General features: G+C 35.7%; 1 protein-coding gene across 4 annotated transcripts in view; it reads left to right on the top strand.

Moving 5' to 3' along the window:
• The window catches only part of p130CAS (Serine_rich_CAS and FAT-like_CAS_C domain-containing protein p130CAS), a 58470-nt gene that overhangs the window by 36875 nt on the left and 2815 nt on the right, over window positions 1-18780 (top strand). For 3 of the 4 annotated variants that reach the window (XM_090107740.1, XM_090107741.1, XM_090107742.1), the window contains 7 exons: window positions 11116-11256; window positions 12236-12376; window positions 13951-14253; window positions 16219-16405; window positions 16740-16980; window positions 17511-17679; window positions 17886-18109. In XM_090107740.1, coding sequence (XP_089963866.1) covers window positions 11116-11256; window positions 12236-12376; window positions 13951-14253; window positions 16219-16405; window positions 16740-16980; window positions 17511-17679; window positions 17886-18109 — 1406 coding nt within the window. Of the gene's footprint in view, window positions 1-7417; window positions 7553-11115; window positions 11257-12235; window positions 12377-13950; window positions 14254-16218; window positions 16406-16739; window positions 16981-17510; window positions 17680-17885; window positions 18110-18780 lie in introns of those variants that run through there. The other variant, XM_090107739.1, reaches the window with a different exon arrangement.

The following is an 18780-nucleotide window of genomic DNA, read 5'->3' as shown; positions in this document are numbered from 1 at the left end:
TTACTACATATTTTACTTATATATAAGTACGTACATACATTTTTTTACATAACCATTTATTGCTCGGACAATTTGAAACATCTGCTTCGTCTAGACCCCTAGGGTGCTACTCAATGCATAATACAGCACTGTCTAGCCCATCTAATGCTAAATCTATGTTCCTACGTTACCCCTTATTTTATTATTCAATCCCAAAATTGCAACAACAAGTCACGACATCGTAAAATATCTTCAATGTACCATCCATTACATTGTTGCCAATGCATCACAATTCACAAGAGAATATCTCACCAATAAATATGTATTATCATTTCGTATAATTCATTTTGAGTAATGTCTCAAATAAATAAGTTATTGGACGTCTTACTGAAATCGGAATCTATAGGCAACGTTTTTTGGGTCAGTCCATCGCGATCATGTTTCGTCACCTCCGGTATCATATTCAGCTTATGCCTTGTTTGCATAGTCCAGAGGAGTGTAAATATTTTGGACTTGAAAGGAAAAATAATATTCAAACAAATATTGTATTTAAAGAGATGGTTTACGCTATGCTTAAACAAATAAAGCGAAGAGAATGAACCGGACGAGTTTTAATCAGGCACAGTGCACTCAAGTGTCAGAGAGCAGTTGGGACAACGAAATTGTTTCGTTGGAGGACTGTCGTTCAACTTGCTACTTGTGAGCCGCCAGTAACAAGGGCTAACACTCTCTGTGCTCTACGTGCTCTATCAATTGGATGAAACATTCGTGTTTGAAGCATATGAAAGCGTTTTGTAATTACGAGATTATACTACGTCTTACAATGTTGAGAAATGTAAAATAGTAATCATAATTATGTAATTATCATAATCGTAGATACAATATGATAACCAAGAAGATAACACTTTGCTCAATTGTGGAAAGAGATGTAATAATAGAGCAAGTTGTGTCGGATGCATTGCTTTTAGTACACTTATGCATTGTCTATAAACTATAAGATTTTTATATGAAACCTTTCTGGACTAATTGACTGTTGAGTCCTGCCCAGGTTGTAAAAGTAATTCATCATTAACCAACTATACAACGATCGCTTTGACAGATCAAGGGAACCCAAAACATGTACTTATAAGATATATTCAATTATTCAATACACATTGAATTGTTTATTACAAATCTTGCAACATTGTAAATCTTGAAACATTTCTTGCACAAACGTTTCGAACAGCGAGCGATGTCACCAGCAATAACCCGCAATGGAGTTCAAAAGGTACTTGAGCATAAAATATAGGAAGCATTTGGCTGACATCCAAATCAGACACCAGCAAGCTACAAGTGTCCGATCGGTTGGCATCATTCACAATTGGGTAACAGAAAAGAGGACAGAGGGAAGCGATTACTGTTTTCGTTTTATTTAATTACTGATTGGCTATTTCGTAATATGCATCAGGTTGAATACGTTCCCCTGCTCTCAATTTCTATACTATTTATATTGTTCGTAAAACTGTTGGCGAGCGCTTTACAAGTCTTATTTAAAGTCATAACGCTGCTGCTTCAACTGTTTTATGCTTCTATGTAAATTTTATGTTATAATTATTTTGAAAATGCCCTAATTTAAATTTCACATAAAATAAGCTTGCGTTTTATGTACCGGCACTATAATTTGAATTCGTTGCATAAAATGCTATTTTTGAAAGGCATCATTTTCGTTACAACGACATTTAAATTATCTGCAAAGTTCGGTTGCATAAAACGTTTTATGTAGAGATGGGAGAGCAAGATGAAAAATTGAAACCTTTTGTAACGTTGATTAAAATTTAAATTCATTTAACACTCGCTTATCTATAGAGATTGATTGAGAATTGCATCACTATTTTCGCATTCGCTCGGCTTCACCCTCTGGCGGAGAGGAGGTCCTTTCAACCCGACCCCTCTCGGTACTCAAACTTGGTGCTGCGATGTTTTTATTCAATTCCCTTGATGAATAAATTGAGAGCAATTTAAAATTTTAATCTGGAACTTTGTGCATGTGACATATTTTATAATGATGGTTGTAATAGAATTGCTTTGTTTTAGAAAACAATTGGCACGTGTATTATAGTGGTTCAAAAACATTACTTAGTTATAATATTATGTTTGGTATAATATAGGTACATTTCTTTTTATAGTTTGTTTTTCTGAACGATAATTTTTATGTGTAAAAGCTAATAGGACCACTATTTCATTAGCTTATTCAAGTGTATTTCTGTTATAATGAGTGTAATCTATAGTCTGGGTATGAGGCTTAAACATACACAATTGTTACGCTGTCTATGTTTGCACAAAACAGTGAATCTAAACACAATTTCAGTTCAAAAGCCTGTGGCATTTCAAGCTATTGCCACTGTAGAGACCATCACTGTAAAATATTTGCACCTCGATACAAAATGAATTTCGCAGTGACACTAAAAAATACCAATGGAATACCAATAGATTCGTTATCTTTAATTTGTCTGATATCTACAATTTAAATGTTACCACATAATGAAATTTTATATTTAATTACATTAAATAGGTACGTAAAACTTTTAAAATTATGGTTCCTTACTCTACACACGAGGTGTCACTTGAGTGGTTTTTGCAATAAGCGCAAACCACTCACATAGACATGTATGCAATTCCATATGTGTACGAACTCATTATCTCCGGCGATTATCTTCTCGAGTTTCTACAAGTGGTCGCGTTTTTATGGCTACTTATGCGACACTCGTATGCGTCTCGTGTCATCTGTGATTCTGATTGCCGCCCTCAATCTACATAACTTCACTCGACTGTCGCTAAAATGTATTTAAAACGTGGACGTTTTTTTGCCCTACAGACCGAAGCGACCAGCGCACGGGAGTCGTGCACTCGACTCCACTCAAATTTTCTCGGCATAACATCTCTGTTGTTTCTTTTTCTTAACCTTTTGAAACAACTGGACGAGTGACTTTAAAATGCAATGTTTATATTCACTAGCCTCCTCGGTTTGTGTTAGTCGACAGCGTAATCATAGTCCAGCTTTGGTTAACGATGCATTGTACACACTGGAAAATGGTTACTTGTTTCATAAAATCCTTGCGTTCTTTGTTTTCAATATACTTTTGAAATAAAAAGGAATATATTAATTAAAATGTATGCGGTCTGTAAATGATATGTCTGGCGCCGTCTACATCAATGACGTGATATTAAAATGGCTTCGACGCTTATGACTATTTTAAGTGGTCAGTCGGTTGTCCGTATTTCCTGATTTTAAACGTGAAACGCGGTCGCTTGTTGTATTTTCTAAAAAATATGTATCAATATTATGTCTTAACCCAACCGGTTTTTTAGCTAACATGTATCTAAAAGATGTGGTTTAAATATATCTTTCAAATTGAGATTGGAAATATTTTTGGAACCACATTATTATAAAATACATATACATCTATATTAACATCTTTTTGCATTCTGAAGATTCAATTCACAAATTACATGTTTAGTTGATTAATTGCTAACCAATCAAATATACTCATTTGAAATCATTAAAATAAAAGTATGTATTAACAGAAGATTAAAACGGCAATTCCAAATTGCGTACTGCATCTGCCGGATCGTGTATCGAATTGCAGATCAATTTCGTGTATGCTCTATTGTTCATTTCAAGTCTACATCGAACGTTACCAGGCTATTTCGGTCACAGTTAGCCAGTGCTTAATGAGCGAAAATGTTTCACTCTAGGTACTAATTATGTACAGCTGACCTGCCTTTGTGGTGTGTTGTTCGCCTATGCGTAGTTTGTACTATCCTCATTTACATATAGGTACATATTATTTTGTTCCATTTATTAGATTACTAGCGACCCGCCCCGGCTTCGCACGGGTGCAATGCTGATACTAAATACACTACAGAAAATGTGAACGTTGTATATAAAAACATAGCGGCCCGCTCTGGCTTCGCACGGGTATAAACTATAAAATAGATAGCCGGCCGGTACCGCCGCAAATGCTACGTCCCGCAATTTTTAAATCTGTAATATCTTCGAAAATATTCACTTAAATCATACGGTGTAAAGGGCCATATAGATCTATATTAAATGAACAATGTATTCAAGGTATTTAATTGGTTAAGGATTAATGCTGTATTGGTTAAAATCGCATCGAAAATTAGCCATTATTTGTCGTAAAAAGTAAATGACAAAAAAAAGTTATTGTGGGTTATCCATAAGAGATAGACATATACCATCGCGGACTTTTCTGTAGACCTTTTCAATGTGTACAATACTTAGTACATTATTTTGATAAAACTCGTAGGGTTCAGCCTGCGTTTGCAATGTAAGCGGAAAAAATGTAAATTTTTACGACATCACATTAGAAACCTCAAAAATAACAGTACTTCTCCACTATTTAATGGATGTTATGAACTGTTGAATCACTCTATCTATTAAAAAAAACCGCATCAAAATCCGTTGCGTAGTTTCAAAGATTTAAGCGTACAAAGGGACATAGGGACATAGGGACAGGGAAAGCGACTTTGTTTTATACTATGTAGTGATAGTGATGATAACTATGCGTGAGTTGTAGCTAACTTTAGTCTGATATTAAATTGGGTTGTTGCTAAAATTTCCGTTGAGTCTATCTAGCCTCTCAATCAGAGAGATTCGTATGACCCGGTTAGATGTGCAAATTTTGCTTGTCTATTCGGTGATAATATAGTGAATTTGTTAGTAATCTTCTTCTTCTTTATATATAAAAATGAATCGCAAAATGTGTTGGTAAGCGCATAACTCGAGAACGGCTGAACCGATTTCGATAATTATTTTTTTATTATATTCCTTGAAGTACGAGGATGGTTCTTATGTAGAGAAAACGTAAATATTATGTACCACGGGCGAAGCCGGGGCGGACCGCTAGTTTTATATAGACTATATACGCTACTCTATACATTGTTTAAATTGAAGCATTTAAATACTAACTAAATAAAGATTCATTTGCCTAAGACATTTTTGATCAAAATGACGACCATTCTCTAACACGTTTATCAATGTATATTTAGCCATTTTAAATAGGAAAACTTATTTGATCAACGTACGCATGCGTTATTCCCTTGCGTACTACAGCAGACCGACCTTCGTAGGTCACCGCCCGCCATTGAGACCCCATTTCTCATTGATTTTCGACTCGCCATATGGCGGCGTACTTAGGGCGTCGAAATGGATGACTGGACAAGCCATCGTGACTTTTTTATGCCTGTTTTTATGTGCACTTTTGAATTTAGCAAGAAGAGCTTCCAAATATACATTGAATCATTTAAAAATTTGTTTTGGAAATATTTATAAACAGTTTTCCGATTACTGTTTCCATATGAGGAAAATATTATGCAATGAACAAAATTTTCCTTTTAAAAATAATTCTATTGGTTCAAATAAGAAGTTGTTTATTCTTAATAGATCTATTTAAATATATTAGCAAACGAAATAACCGCAAAAACAAACTGTGTAATCATTCAGTAAAATTGTGGTTTTATGAACTGTTTTGTAACGAATCATTGTTACAAATAAATATGATTTTCTTGTTTATAAAACCTTGGTATTAAGGTTATAAAATAGTACAAAGAATGATTGTTTGCAAGTGGGTAACAACTAACAAGTAACCTACTACAAAAGGTATATCTTGGTGAAGAGATAACACGAATAAAAATGTTTGATAAAAATATATAAAAATATTTCTGCTTATCATACCTACCAATTATTTTTGAAAAAAAGAAGATTATATTTACAAATACCTAAATTATATTAACAATGGAAACCATATTAATTGATGCATAAAAATTTATTGATGCACCTGATTACCATAAATTATCAGTACGTTAAAGCTAAGGTTAAAGCAGACTTGTTATATTTTTTATTATTTATTCTTTGTTATTTGTTATATTGTGCTCTAATTGTTATTAAAACTTGCATTGTCATAAAAAAAAGTATTTAAGGATGTTTGGATATTATTATTATTCATTATTTACAAAAAGTTTTGTACTGAAAGCATTTGAGATACCTAACTATTGTTTTCTTTGAAACAAACCGCAACACGTTTTATATATTTTATGCCAAACGCATTTAGGTTTCTTGTTTATTATTTATTTCACGAGTATTTGGTTATTTATTCTATTACTCTTTCCGCAAACGGTTGCTAAGGTCTTCTAAGAAAGCTCCGATAACAGTTTGTCCTTACGTTTTATACTCAAACGCAGGAAGTTAGTTCACAGTGTACATTGATCCTTCGCAGAAGATGTTTATGACGTTTGTGTTCTGCAAAATGCAACAACGAATATACGCCAATGCACCAATTATGCATTTAATTACAATTACTATCCTTTTATGTTTAATTAATAATGAATAACCAAAATAAATAAAATAATTTCGGTTCTCATGAATTATTAAATATGTATTTATACAAGGTACCTGCTATTTAAATGAGTTTTTACCTCCTCTGAATATATAAATGCTTTAAAAATAATTTGTGATTCAATAAGGATCACAAAAACGAAATATACATAATTAGTGAACACGAAAAAAGTAATGGATCCTTTTAGTATTTTATTGCAATCTCCAAGAGATCGCATGATAATGTCTTGGACTCTTGGTTATAGTGGTTATAGCCATTTTCAGTTGAACACACTAAGCCTTTTTGTTGTTACTCTACAAACATTGAACTAATCATCTGTATTACAAACAGCCTCTTTACCCTCTTCCATTGAGACGTTTCCCTTATCAAAGAATAGAGTCAGTCAATGACCTCATCGACCATGGGTACGTGCGATACGACTTAACGGCGGTACTCACGGCTAAATAGCATTGATTCCGCGAACGCTGGCGCCGTGATTCATATGAATCCGTCTTGCAGCATCCTTGTCATACTTTACGATCAACGAACGAACCATACAAAGATAGGAACAACCTTTATAGGGGTATGGTTCGGTTTGCAATCAGCTAATAGGAATACTATTAGAATAAAAGGTATCATTGATCTCGCCAATTTATTTATAGATGATTGAGAACTGCAGATTATGCATACAACACATACTGCACATAGTACATACAATAAAATATTCGACAACTTTCATACATATTTCAATAGTTCTTTTTCTGGAGTTCTTCCAATTCGATTTTCGCTGAAACAGTGCTTATTTTTCTATCAACCACGATCGACTTTATACATAGAACATACTACCTATGTGTTCATTCAATAATTCTCATTAATGGACATGTTACAGTTAAGATAAGGTAATAATAGCATATTATTAAGCATGTTTAATATAGATGAGGTGAGACGTCACTAGACGTACGCAAGATGACTCATCTCAAACCAGTTCGAATGTATCCCATTCATATAATATTTGAGTTTTGTTTGGCACTAGTGCAGTATATTGTGGTTATTCGATTGAAACGCATGCGTTAATAATAATTATTATGGTGATGAGTGTTAAATTATTTGGTTTATTACGAGGACTGAGGAAGAAGCCTTGTGACATGTGCAAATGTAGCAGACAAAGCTTTAGCCAAAGGAAGGCATCCAAAAAAGGGGTTAGTTATTACGGCTATTTATATTACATATTAAATTTTATTTTAAATTTTTAAATGGGATGACTTTAAAATATATATTTATTATAATACATGCAGAATTTAAGATGACTAAAAAATGCCCATATTACCCATAGACTCGTACGCTCTATTTTTTTAAGTGCATCTTCGCTATTCATTTGTTGATAGCATTCGTATCAGTTGCATAAACGATTGCGTCGTGGAAACGGACATGGCCTACCCCAACATCGCCCACGTTCTTATGTTGCACAATGCAATCTGTCATTATCGGCAGATTTGGGACAATGTTCCGCTGCAGCTGTGCCGTACATGTCAATATTTATCCCGCGATGGGGATGCCATGACGGGTAGGGCATGCAGAACCGAGTCCGGTTCCAAGTTTTTGAAACCCGGTTCCAAATTGAACTCAGAACCGGGTAGAACCGGGTTACCCGGTTCTTTATATTACCTCGGAAAAAAATACGAAATTAAACAAAAGTTACTGTAAAAGTACCTGATGGGCCATTTATTTTACGCGGCTTGTATCTTATTTTATTAAATTAATAAAGAAACAAAATTTCAATACTTCTCTTTATTTATCAGTCTTATAAAAGTACCTTGTTATCATAATATCACATATAAACTTAAACCTTATTCATTAACTGCAAACTGTAATGTTCCTCACCCATTCGTTCTACATGACCGAGCCAACGTAGCCGTTGTGCTTTTATTTCTCCAAGTATATTTGGCTCGGCCATTAGTTTTTCTAGTTCGGCATTTGTTCGGACTCTCCAGCTTCCATCCTCTCATCTGGTGGGACCAAAGATCTTGCGAAGAAGCCTTCTTTCGGTGACTAAAAGCTTGCGTTCTTCATTCTGGGTCAGGGTCCAGGCTTCACACCCATACATAAGTATTGGTCTTATGACCGTTTTGTATATACGCACTATTACACATTTGTTTTTGCTCAGAAGCCTAGACGCGAGCACCTTATGCAAGGCTGCACCACATTTAAGGATATTTTGGATACGGATATTAATTTCTTCCTCCCTGGAATGTGAGTCAGTTATAGTGCAACCCAGATATCTAAAACTAGCAACTCCTTTATACGTCGTATCTCCAGTCTGTAGGTCTTGGCGTTTAGCTCGTGTATCTCTATACCGCTTCATGTGGAGATATTCCGTTTTGTTGGCATTGATTTTTAGTCCAACCTTTTCCGCTTCTTCTTTCAAGATACTCGCGGCTTCGTTCACTTCATCACGGGTTTCACCTAACAATGCGACTTATGCCTTGACTTGAGTATTCGATATAAATTTCAGCTTGATACCAAAAACAAAAACATGACTGGATCATTATATGAAACAGTAAAAGCAACAGCTTTTCAAATTTACGACAAATCTAATAAAAGTATTTCAGTAGCCTAATTTTTGTCATTTTCGAAGCCTATTTTTTTTTGGTAATACACCCGTAGGAAACTTAGCATCTAAGGTATGCTACCTTGCATACTTGGTAAGCAACGTAATCTTAACGTAACATCTAAGGTTAGACAACCAATCAGAGTAACGCTTGAGGCGTGGCAAGAAAATTCGCGATGCACGTGAGTCTGACGTTGCCAGATAGAATAAATTTGTTAAAATAATGCAGCAAAATATAAATAATACTTTATATTTTAATATTTTGGTCGGAACCGGGAGAACCGGGTTTCATACTTTTCAGACCCGGTTCTCAAGATCATCAAAAAACCCGGGTTTACCCGGGTTTTTCGGAACCGGGTAAACCCGGGTGCATGCCCTAATGACGGGCTTACAAATGTTACGCCGTTACTTTATGTTAATACACTTCTGTTACTTTTATTTAGAAATGTATATGAATGTTATATGCAATGGACACTGAAAGTTATTATTTTTTTAAATTTATCTGTATTAATTGTCTGCCTAATAACGGTAAATCTTATTTTGGTAGTTTAGATAGATTATAAGAAATAACTTAGATTCCTTTAGTTAAAATTAATAAACATCTATTCAGTGCTGAAATTAATGACAATTAAAGAAGTATTATGCGGTACGGTACAGCCGGTACCTGTTCGCTAAAAATATATTATATACTAGCTTCCGCCCACGACTTTGTACGTGCATCCCCGTTTTTCCCCGTTCCCGCAAGAATTTCGGGAAATCCTTTCTTAGCGGATGCCTACGTCCTAACATCTACCTGCATGCCAAATTTCAGCCCCATACGTCCAGTGGTTTGGGCTGTGCGTTGATAGATCACTATATCAGTCACCTTTGAGTTTTATATGTATAGATTTGTTAGTAAAATAAAACATTGAAGCATATTTTGTAATGAGTTGCCTATTTAATAAATTTGTCTCTGCATAAATGTAATAGTGATTCGGTAAATCATATTACCGTATTGCCGGGATGTAAATTTAATAGATGCCGTTGAAAGCTCTATGCGAAACATGTGCGCCTGGTAGAGGGTGCAAAGGTGTCAAATGTTAATAAGCAGGCTATTAATAGTAGCGTGTATATTCGTTTAACCCTACAAATAAATCTTAAATCTCGTTATGCAGTTATAGGCCATCAATAAATTACGTACGTTATATTATTTTTTTGTGCAAAAATGTTTCGAAAAATTGGCGTGCGTCGTTGACTTTATTACGCAATTTATATTGATGGTTTTATTATTATTCTAGTAGTAATTTACACCATTTTCAATCCATTTATCAAATTGCCTAATAATCTGAAATGCGTCCAAATTCATTCATGTAAAACATTTCCACTGAAATCTTAAAGACTCACGGAGAATTCTTTGCCATTCGGTTGAAAGTATTTAGGTTAAGTAGAGCTGATACTCAATTCTTCAGCTAATAAATCTAGATTTACGAAGCACTACGGGAGAGTGCACACTGTACGTGTGTTGCGATCGAGTAAATTCCAGAGCTTTCCTGTCGGTTAAGCAATCACTTAACCGACAACTAGGTTTATAGGTAGCGGCACCCTCTCTAGAAAACATTTATTTTATCTCAACTGTTTAAAATATTAACATTGTACCCGTGTTTTATAATGAAGAAAATTTTTTTTCAGATTTCTTTCTCATTAGCACTTTGTACTCTGCAAAATGGCGCAAAGAATAACTACTTTATATTTTCCATTAACCTACTTTCAAATAGCTGCACAAACGAACCTTGCGTCTTAAATTTATAATAAGGTATTCAAATTTCCCGTATGAGGAAGCTAGTTAGACCACTCTTGCATAGGAAATTTAAGAGGGATATTTTATTAAATCTTTCGCGTTAATATTTAGAGCTTTATGAATAATTTTATTCTCAGTCATCTTAAGAAATCGGCAATGCTTATATTACAATAAAGTGTGTATATTTATCATGTGGTTTCATATATTCAAAATATTGTTTATGTAGATTGGATTATTTCTGGACTCTCCAAATTTAATTTGTAACATTTTGTAAAAAAGTTCTAAACGTGATTGCGAATTGTTTGTATACCTATTATTTCCTACTAACTTTAAACCTTGTATGACATCCAACTAACAAAACCTTTTGCTTGTTACAGTGCATGGCGCGAGCGTTGTACGACAACATAGCGGAGTCACCAGACGAGTTGGCATTCAGACGAGGCGACCTCCTCACCGTACTGGAGCAGAACACGGGAGGGAGCGAGGGCTGGTGGCTCTGCTCACTAAGAGGCAGACAGGTAACACACTGTTCAAAATCAAACATTTATTTATTCAATTAGACTTCTAGAAGCACTTTTGAATCGTCATAACAGTTTAACATTTACTACCGATTCGTAAAACAGTATCTACGGAGAAGAACCGGCAAGAAACTCCATTCTATTGTTCCTTGAACTTACCGCAAGACATTGTCCTGAATAAACAACTTACCGGTCCGAAATTAGATGTTTAAAAGCTCGTCCTCGTGGTGAATTAAATTAAAATGATGTCCTATTTATTTCAATGAATGTTTCAGTGGAATAAAGTTATTTCTTGTAAACTTAACGTAAAAATATTTCAAAACGATTCAGTAAATATATTTGTATTAATATAAGACAAACGTACTATTACTAGATAGTATAAAATTAGCAATCTACTTACAAAATTTTAATTAAATCAACGCTCCTTTAATACATTACTTAAAGAGAAACACGAGTTGTTTTAATCGTAACTTGCCAACGTCGTTACTTTTTCTGCTCACCGCAAAAGCTCTCCAAAAAGTTATATTTTCCACATAAGTGGTTCCTTCATATTTGTTGCTTTTCGTTTGCTACCTTTGAACGTAGATTTTTCATTTACATCACCGGAAAATACTTCTTATTTTGTGCATATCTTAGTTTTTTAATTTACTTCGAATTGCGTGACATTGTGTTAAAATAAAGTAAAGGTAATGTTTTTGATTAAAATTGCTATCTCATCTTATAACAAGGAAAATAAATTCTTACCTTATTTTGTACAATAATAAGTATCCTGGTAGATACTTACCTAAAAACACGTGTGAAGTTGTGAATATTATGAAATTATCAAATTATTTTGCCTTTCAATAACAACCATTTCCCGTACCTACTCTAGACAAGAATATTGACAATTATAAATTGGTCTAACTTTTATGAAGTAAACGTAACAACACAACCTGCTTCTTAAGTACTTATAATTGACTGAAATAACAATGTTTTCCAGGGAATATGTCCAGGCAACCGTTTGAGGATAGTGGCCGGAGTGTTCGATGCAAGCTCCACGACACAGAGGCGGCGAACGCGGACACCCGCGCCCGTCGCTCATCAGCCAATGCCGGCTCAACAGTCTCCAGCTTTTACCAAAGTAAGTGCTGAATTTTGATATTTATTTTTATAGCATTCAAATACTTATAAATATAATTGTTTAAAGATGAGAAATCGATTTTTTTCTGTTCTTAAAAGATTTGATTTTTTCTTACTTGATTTTTTCTGTTCGTTTGATTCTGGAAGGTCCTTGTAAAGCACTCATGAAATTATAGGCCTAAGTACAAACAATTATGTTGAGTTAATTATGACAAGAAGACAGGTCGAAAAAATTTGCCATGAAGAGTCATTTATTTTAAAATAGAGTGTTGGACAGAAATAAGCAAACTGATAATTCACTAATGGATATCGCAAAGAATTTAACTTCCTCGTCAGAGCGTTTTGACTGAAACCCGTAATTATATTTGAGTCAATATATTAGGAAAAAGTCCATCATACAACATTTAGTAAATTGTGTTTACTAATTGCTGTGTGAATAACAATGGATGATTATAAACACTTAAAAGGAAATTCACCTATGTTTAGTTTCCAAAACTGAGTTACGTACCTACTTATATTTTAATTCCATAACGACGCGTCGATGTCGGACAGTATTTGATCACGTACACCCTAATTAATACGTCATTAAACGCAATAAACAGGAAAACTAAATGCTAAACATGAAATTACAGGAAAAGCAATGTAATTGAATACTATTGAACCTTTTGTATCTCAATGATAATACATCACTACATAGTATAAAACAAAGTCGCTTTCCCTGTCCCTATGTCCCTATGTCCTTATGTCCCTATGTCCTTATGTCCCTATGTCCCTTTGTACGCTTAAATCTTTGAAACTACACAACGGATTTTGACGGTTTGTTTTAATAGATAGAGTGATTCAAGAGGAAGGTTTATATGTATAAAAACATCCATTAAATAGTGGAGAAGTACTGTTATTTTTGAGGTTTCTAATGTGATTTCGTAAAAAATTACATTTTTTCCGCTTACACTGCAAACGCAGGCTGAACCCTGCGAGTTTTTTTAAAATAATGTACTAAGTATTATACACATTGAAAAGGTCTACAGAAAAGTCCGCGATGGTATATGTCTATCTCTTATGGATAACCCACAATAACTTTTTTTTGTCATGTACTTTTTACGACAAATAATGGCTAATTTTCGATGCGATTTTAACCAATACAGCATTAATCTTTAACCAATTAAATGCCTTGAATACATTGTTCATTTAATATAGATCTGTATGGCCCTTTACACCGTATGATTTAAGTGAATATTTTCGAAGATATTACAGATTTAAAAATTGTTGGACGTAGCGTTTGCGGCATGTATTTTATACCCGTAAGAAGTCGGAGCGGGCTGCTATGTTTTTATATACAACGTTCACAGTTTTTTGTAGTGTATTTAGTATCAGCATTGCACCCGTGCGAAGCCGGGGCGGGTCGCTAGTAATACATATAATCTGTATCGTTCGTTCGTTTCAGCCGTGGGACGTCCACTGCTGGACAAAGGCCTCTAATAATAATAATCTGTTTAGATAAGATAAATTTAAGGTTAGCTTCCCGCTTACCTACCCAGATGACAGAGTGACTTATAAAAATATATTTTTTTCCAGATCGAAGAATGTTCACATTACGATGTACCCAGAGCACCCATGCCCGTACAGCGTCTCGGGACGTACGACTGTCCCCGCCCTACGGCTGATTGGTACGACGCCCCGAGAGCCCCTCGACCCGCAAGCGCTGACTCAGCCTGCAGCGGCACCGGCTCGCTAACCTCAGCCACGTCAAGCGCTTCAGCGAATTCAGGGAGCTCAGTACACTCAGCCGCGTCTGCGTCCAGCACGTACGATGTGCCGCGGTCGCGCGCTCTACCTCTGCCCTGTGATGCAGCGTTGGAAGCGCTTGAACGATTACAAGTGAGTTCAGATTTGATTCATATCTTATATATATTATATTGTGTAATATGTTTTTTCTGTAGAACTAGAAGTAAATTAAGTTTTATCTATTCTATATCGAAATGATCTAACATTTTCTCCAAATTTGTAAGTTAGCTGCTACAAAATTATTCTCCGAGTTTTAGTTAGCAAAAGTAGTAATTGTTCAGTTTTCTGTGAAACAAGGAACTACTCATTGTTGTATTATTATAGAAGCCCGCAGCAATATCACATTAAACGTTTATACCAGTTCTCAATAGACATTATACAGTAAAAACTATACATAAACACTTCTATACGTTTTCCGTTGTTTACACTATCCCTTGCCCATTCATAGCCAGACCAAAATGACCATAGATTAGGGGGAGTCCGGGAGACTTGAACCGCTTTTTACTAAAAACTCTATAAAATCTGATCAGTGACCTTGAGAGCTTTAAGATCTACACCATATGGAAGCCTTATTATCTAGCTAAGATTTTATACTATTCTGAAAATAAAAATTGCAACCAGAACGTAGTAAACTAAGTTGTAATGGAAAATGAGTTTTGATTCAAGTCTCCCCAACCGGCGGGACACTTGCCCATCAGGTGCGGGACACTTGCCCATACCTTTTTAGAGAGGGGAAATGAAGCAAATAAAGCATATTATCCATTAGTTATGTATTATTTAGACACATTTTACAATAACTAGATTATTCATAATCATCTTCTAAACAATTTAGTGAAAATAATTAACCAAATGTTTTCAGAACAACTCCTTAACATAACATTCGCTTCTTTTTATCAAATAAATGGTCGTTTTGAGGTATCTACTGCTATATAAATCTACCAAAACTAATTTAAAGACATTCATGCTTACAATTAATTAAGAATAGCTATCAGTCTCAAAGATTGCATATGCAAAATCAACATAGGTTTAGTAATTCAATTTGTTAATCGTTACATTTTATTGCAATTGTGACAAATTAACTCTTCTACGCCATTTTTAGTGAGGCCGACACATACCTCATGGATGTACCTACAACAAGAAACACAAAGACGCATATATCCAATATCTCATCAGACTGACAAAGGAAAACCAAGACTCATCCCTATTTTCTTCCTAATCTTCGTCATTAGAACTATTAAATTAAAGATTTCATCTTCTGATTCTGTTTCACTCTCAGACTTCTGATATCTTCTTTTCTTCAATATTTGCCTCTTGTATGTTCCTTTCAATTTGGAGGAATTTGGCGTAATCGAATGCTAGTTTTGTCTTGCAAAGGCGTTAACTTTTGTTCACCTAACAGGTAATACCATAAAGTGGTTCTGTCTATCCCATACGTGATTGCAATTTAACGAATAGATTTGCCACTCTTTATTTCTCTGACTGCGCTTTCCATCTCAGACTTAGTAAACGGTTTCCTGCGACGACTACCTTCCTTAGGCTTATTCTGAAATGGCATTTTCTTTCTGAAACAAAACAAAAGCTAACTTAATTGTACCTATACAAACTGCAAAGGGAGAGTTGAACCACTGTTTAAGTCTCCCGACTGCAGAATGGTTCAACTCTCCCGAACCCGACACAAGGCCATATCTTGATTTTTTCCAACAAATCCACTATCAACTGGAGAACAACACTGACCATACGACAAAATATGATAATCTAGTAATGCAATAACGTAGGTGTTTGATACATACCGTCATAAATGCGTGCATAGCAATTAAAACAACAAATCCAAAAAAATTCACTCCGCGACGATGAAACCACTTTTTCGGAACTCACGTTCGAACGCGTCTGTTATCACTTAAAATTGTGAGTTGCTTGGGATTGGCGGGTTACGCGCGTTTATTTGTTTGCCACTTGGCGTAATTTGGAGCCTAATTTAAAAAGTTATTGAAAGTGGTTCAACTCTCCCACCTGGGCAAGTCTCCCGGTTTCCCCCTAATTATTAATTACTATGAACAGGAAGAAGCATCAGCCGCAGTATCCCGGCTGCTCTCATACGTGTCGCCGGGGTGGCGGCGGCGCGGCGCACTGCGGGCGCGCGTGCTGGACGTGCGCGTGGCCGGCGCCCGCCTGCGCGCCGCGCTGCACGACCTCGCCGTGTTCGCGGACGCCACGCTGGCTAATGCGCACGATGCACAAGATAAAGGTAAGCAAGAATACTATACAAAATGATTTCGGTTTTCGGTAGGAGAACAGGTAGTTCATAGACAAATAGAAGTGAGGCAGTTAAACAGGAATTGATGAATGTTCTGTGCTGTGTATTGTAGATAAAAAGAGATTAATAGAAGTGAATGCAGAACAGAAAATCAATCTGCTTTGAAATGAAGTTTGGAATGGATATCACATTCCTAACATATTGCCTGTGATATTGCGCTTAATTCGAAATCTTATTCCTCTTAAAAATATAAGTAAGTAGCAATTTACTTCTAGTCTATGCTTTTATCGCTTTTTCTCACTAACTAATCACACAAATCTACCAGGTATCGCAGTAAAGCTACGGCCGCTGGTGAAAGCGCTAAAGGACGCAGAACGCATCACACACGAGGCGACAAGCGCGTTAGACGCAGGCGACTGGGCGCCAGAACGCTTGGAACGGGACAGGGAGCCCACAGACGGCACGCAGGACGCGCTCGACCAACTCGTCGCGTGTGCGAGGTCGCTCACTGAAGATGTGAGGCGCGCTGCTTCGTTTATACATGGAAACGCCTCGCTGTTGTTCAGGTAAACTATAATAATAATAAATATTATAGGACATTATTACACAAATCGACCTAGTCCCACAGTAAGCTCAATTAAGGCTTGTGTTGTGGGTACTATAGGCGACGATAAATATAATATTTAATAAATACATATATAGATAATAACACCCAGACCCAAGAACAAATAATTGAGTTCATCACACAAATATTTGCCCTGACCGGGGATCGAACCCGGGACCGTCGGCTCAGTAGGCGGTTACTTTACCACTGCGCCAACCGCGTCGTCAACTAAATGTTATAAGTAGTGCTATTTTGTTTTCCAATGTCAATATTTTAAAGTTAGCCCAATTTTAAAATTATGGTTGTATCACTTACATATAAAATCATAACTGAACTGAGCATATACTTAACTTCTGAAATCTCTTCGACTTTTCTTCTAAACAATGTCAATTTCAAATGCGCAAGAAATTTTAAAACAATAGCTGTTTTGTAGGATAGGTATATTTAAAATCTATTGTTATATCGCAACTCAAGTTAAATTTACTTTTACAGACGATCAGCCACAGTCCCCGAACACGAATGGACAGAAGAATACGATTATGTGAGGCTAGAATCCCGGACGGCAGTGGGACGCCGCAACGCGGAGATCAGAGCGGCTTTACCTGACAAGCTGCGGGCTTCATTCGACGCTCTAGTCAGAGATGCTGACCATGCTGGCGAGGTAATTATTATAACTAGGACTTTTAAATTGTGCAAATGTCAAGGTGTGCTGTTCACTTGTATACGATGATAAAGGACAATACGTTTTGTTAGAATTGTAGATTTATATTCCCAAATAAAGCTTGCGTATCGACATTTAAACATGTTATTTACAAATCGTACGAATATATCCTTATCTTACTAAACATAATACCTCTTTGTGTACAGGTTAGCGCAGTAGCAGCAGCCACCCGCTTGCCTCCCGACGACAGGCAGCTAGCGGCATTCTACGCAGCGCAGACCGCAACATACGGCGCTCACCTCTCCACGGCAGTAGAAGCCTTCTTGCGAACTATAGAGATGGGCCAGCCGCCAGATGTGTTCCTCGCGCATGGAAAGTTCGTCGTGCTGAGTGCGCACAGGATTGTGCATGTTGGCGATACGGTGCATAGGTATGTTGATGAGTTGGTATTTAATGTGACGCCGAATGTTACTGAATGTTAGTAAGTAACTTTAAAACCATATGTAAGAAATTTATCATTTAATTTTCGCTAGCAAAAAGTTCAATATTAATATTATATATAGACTAGAGTAGATAATTTTTGAAACAAAAAAAAATCGCAGTCGGATGAAACCCATTAGAAAAGGAGGGGAATATGATAAAAATGTAAGGAAAAATAAATTACGGTCAATCCGAGTTCGGGAAGTGGGAGGGGGGAGCTTTTAAGAGAAAAAAATGGTCTCTCTCGATTTCCGACAAAACTACAAGTCCTACGGAAAAAAGTTCAATGGCAAAGTTGTAGGTAATAAAAGGATCTACAACTTTTGTATTCACAATTTTTTCACATAACCTCAAAATTTAGGTGAAAAATTCAAAAAACCAAGTTTTTGGTTTTTTATTTTTATCTACTTCAAAATTTATTATTTTTCTACGAAATTTGGTGAAAACTTACTTTATTATGTCCCAAATACACTGTAATTTATTTGATTGAAAATATTTATTTTTTCGCCTTATTTTGAATAAATACCAAAAAAACAACCTAATTTTCAATCGAAAAGTCACCCGTCAAAATATCAGCTTTTTTCAAAAACTTGGGGTGCCTTTTATTCATTGAAATCTCTA

This window comes from Colias eurytheme, chromosome 12 (assembly GCF_061535395.1).
Source record: "Colias eurytheme isolate Ceu_HAF_F1 chromosome 12, ilColEury1 Martin Lab GWU primary, whole genome shotgun sequence".
Taxonomy (NCBI): Eukaryota; Metazoa; Arthropoda; class Insecta; order Lepidoptera; family Pieridae; genus Colias; species Colias eurytheme.
This window is presented reverse-complemented; position numbering and strand designations above follow the sequence as displayed.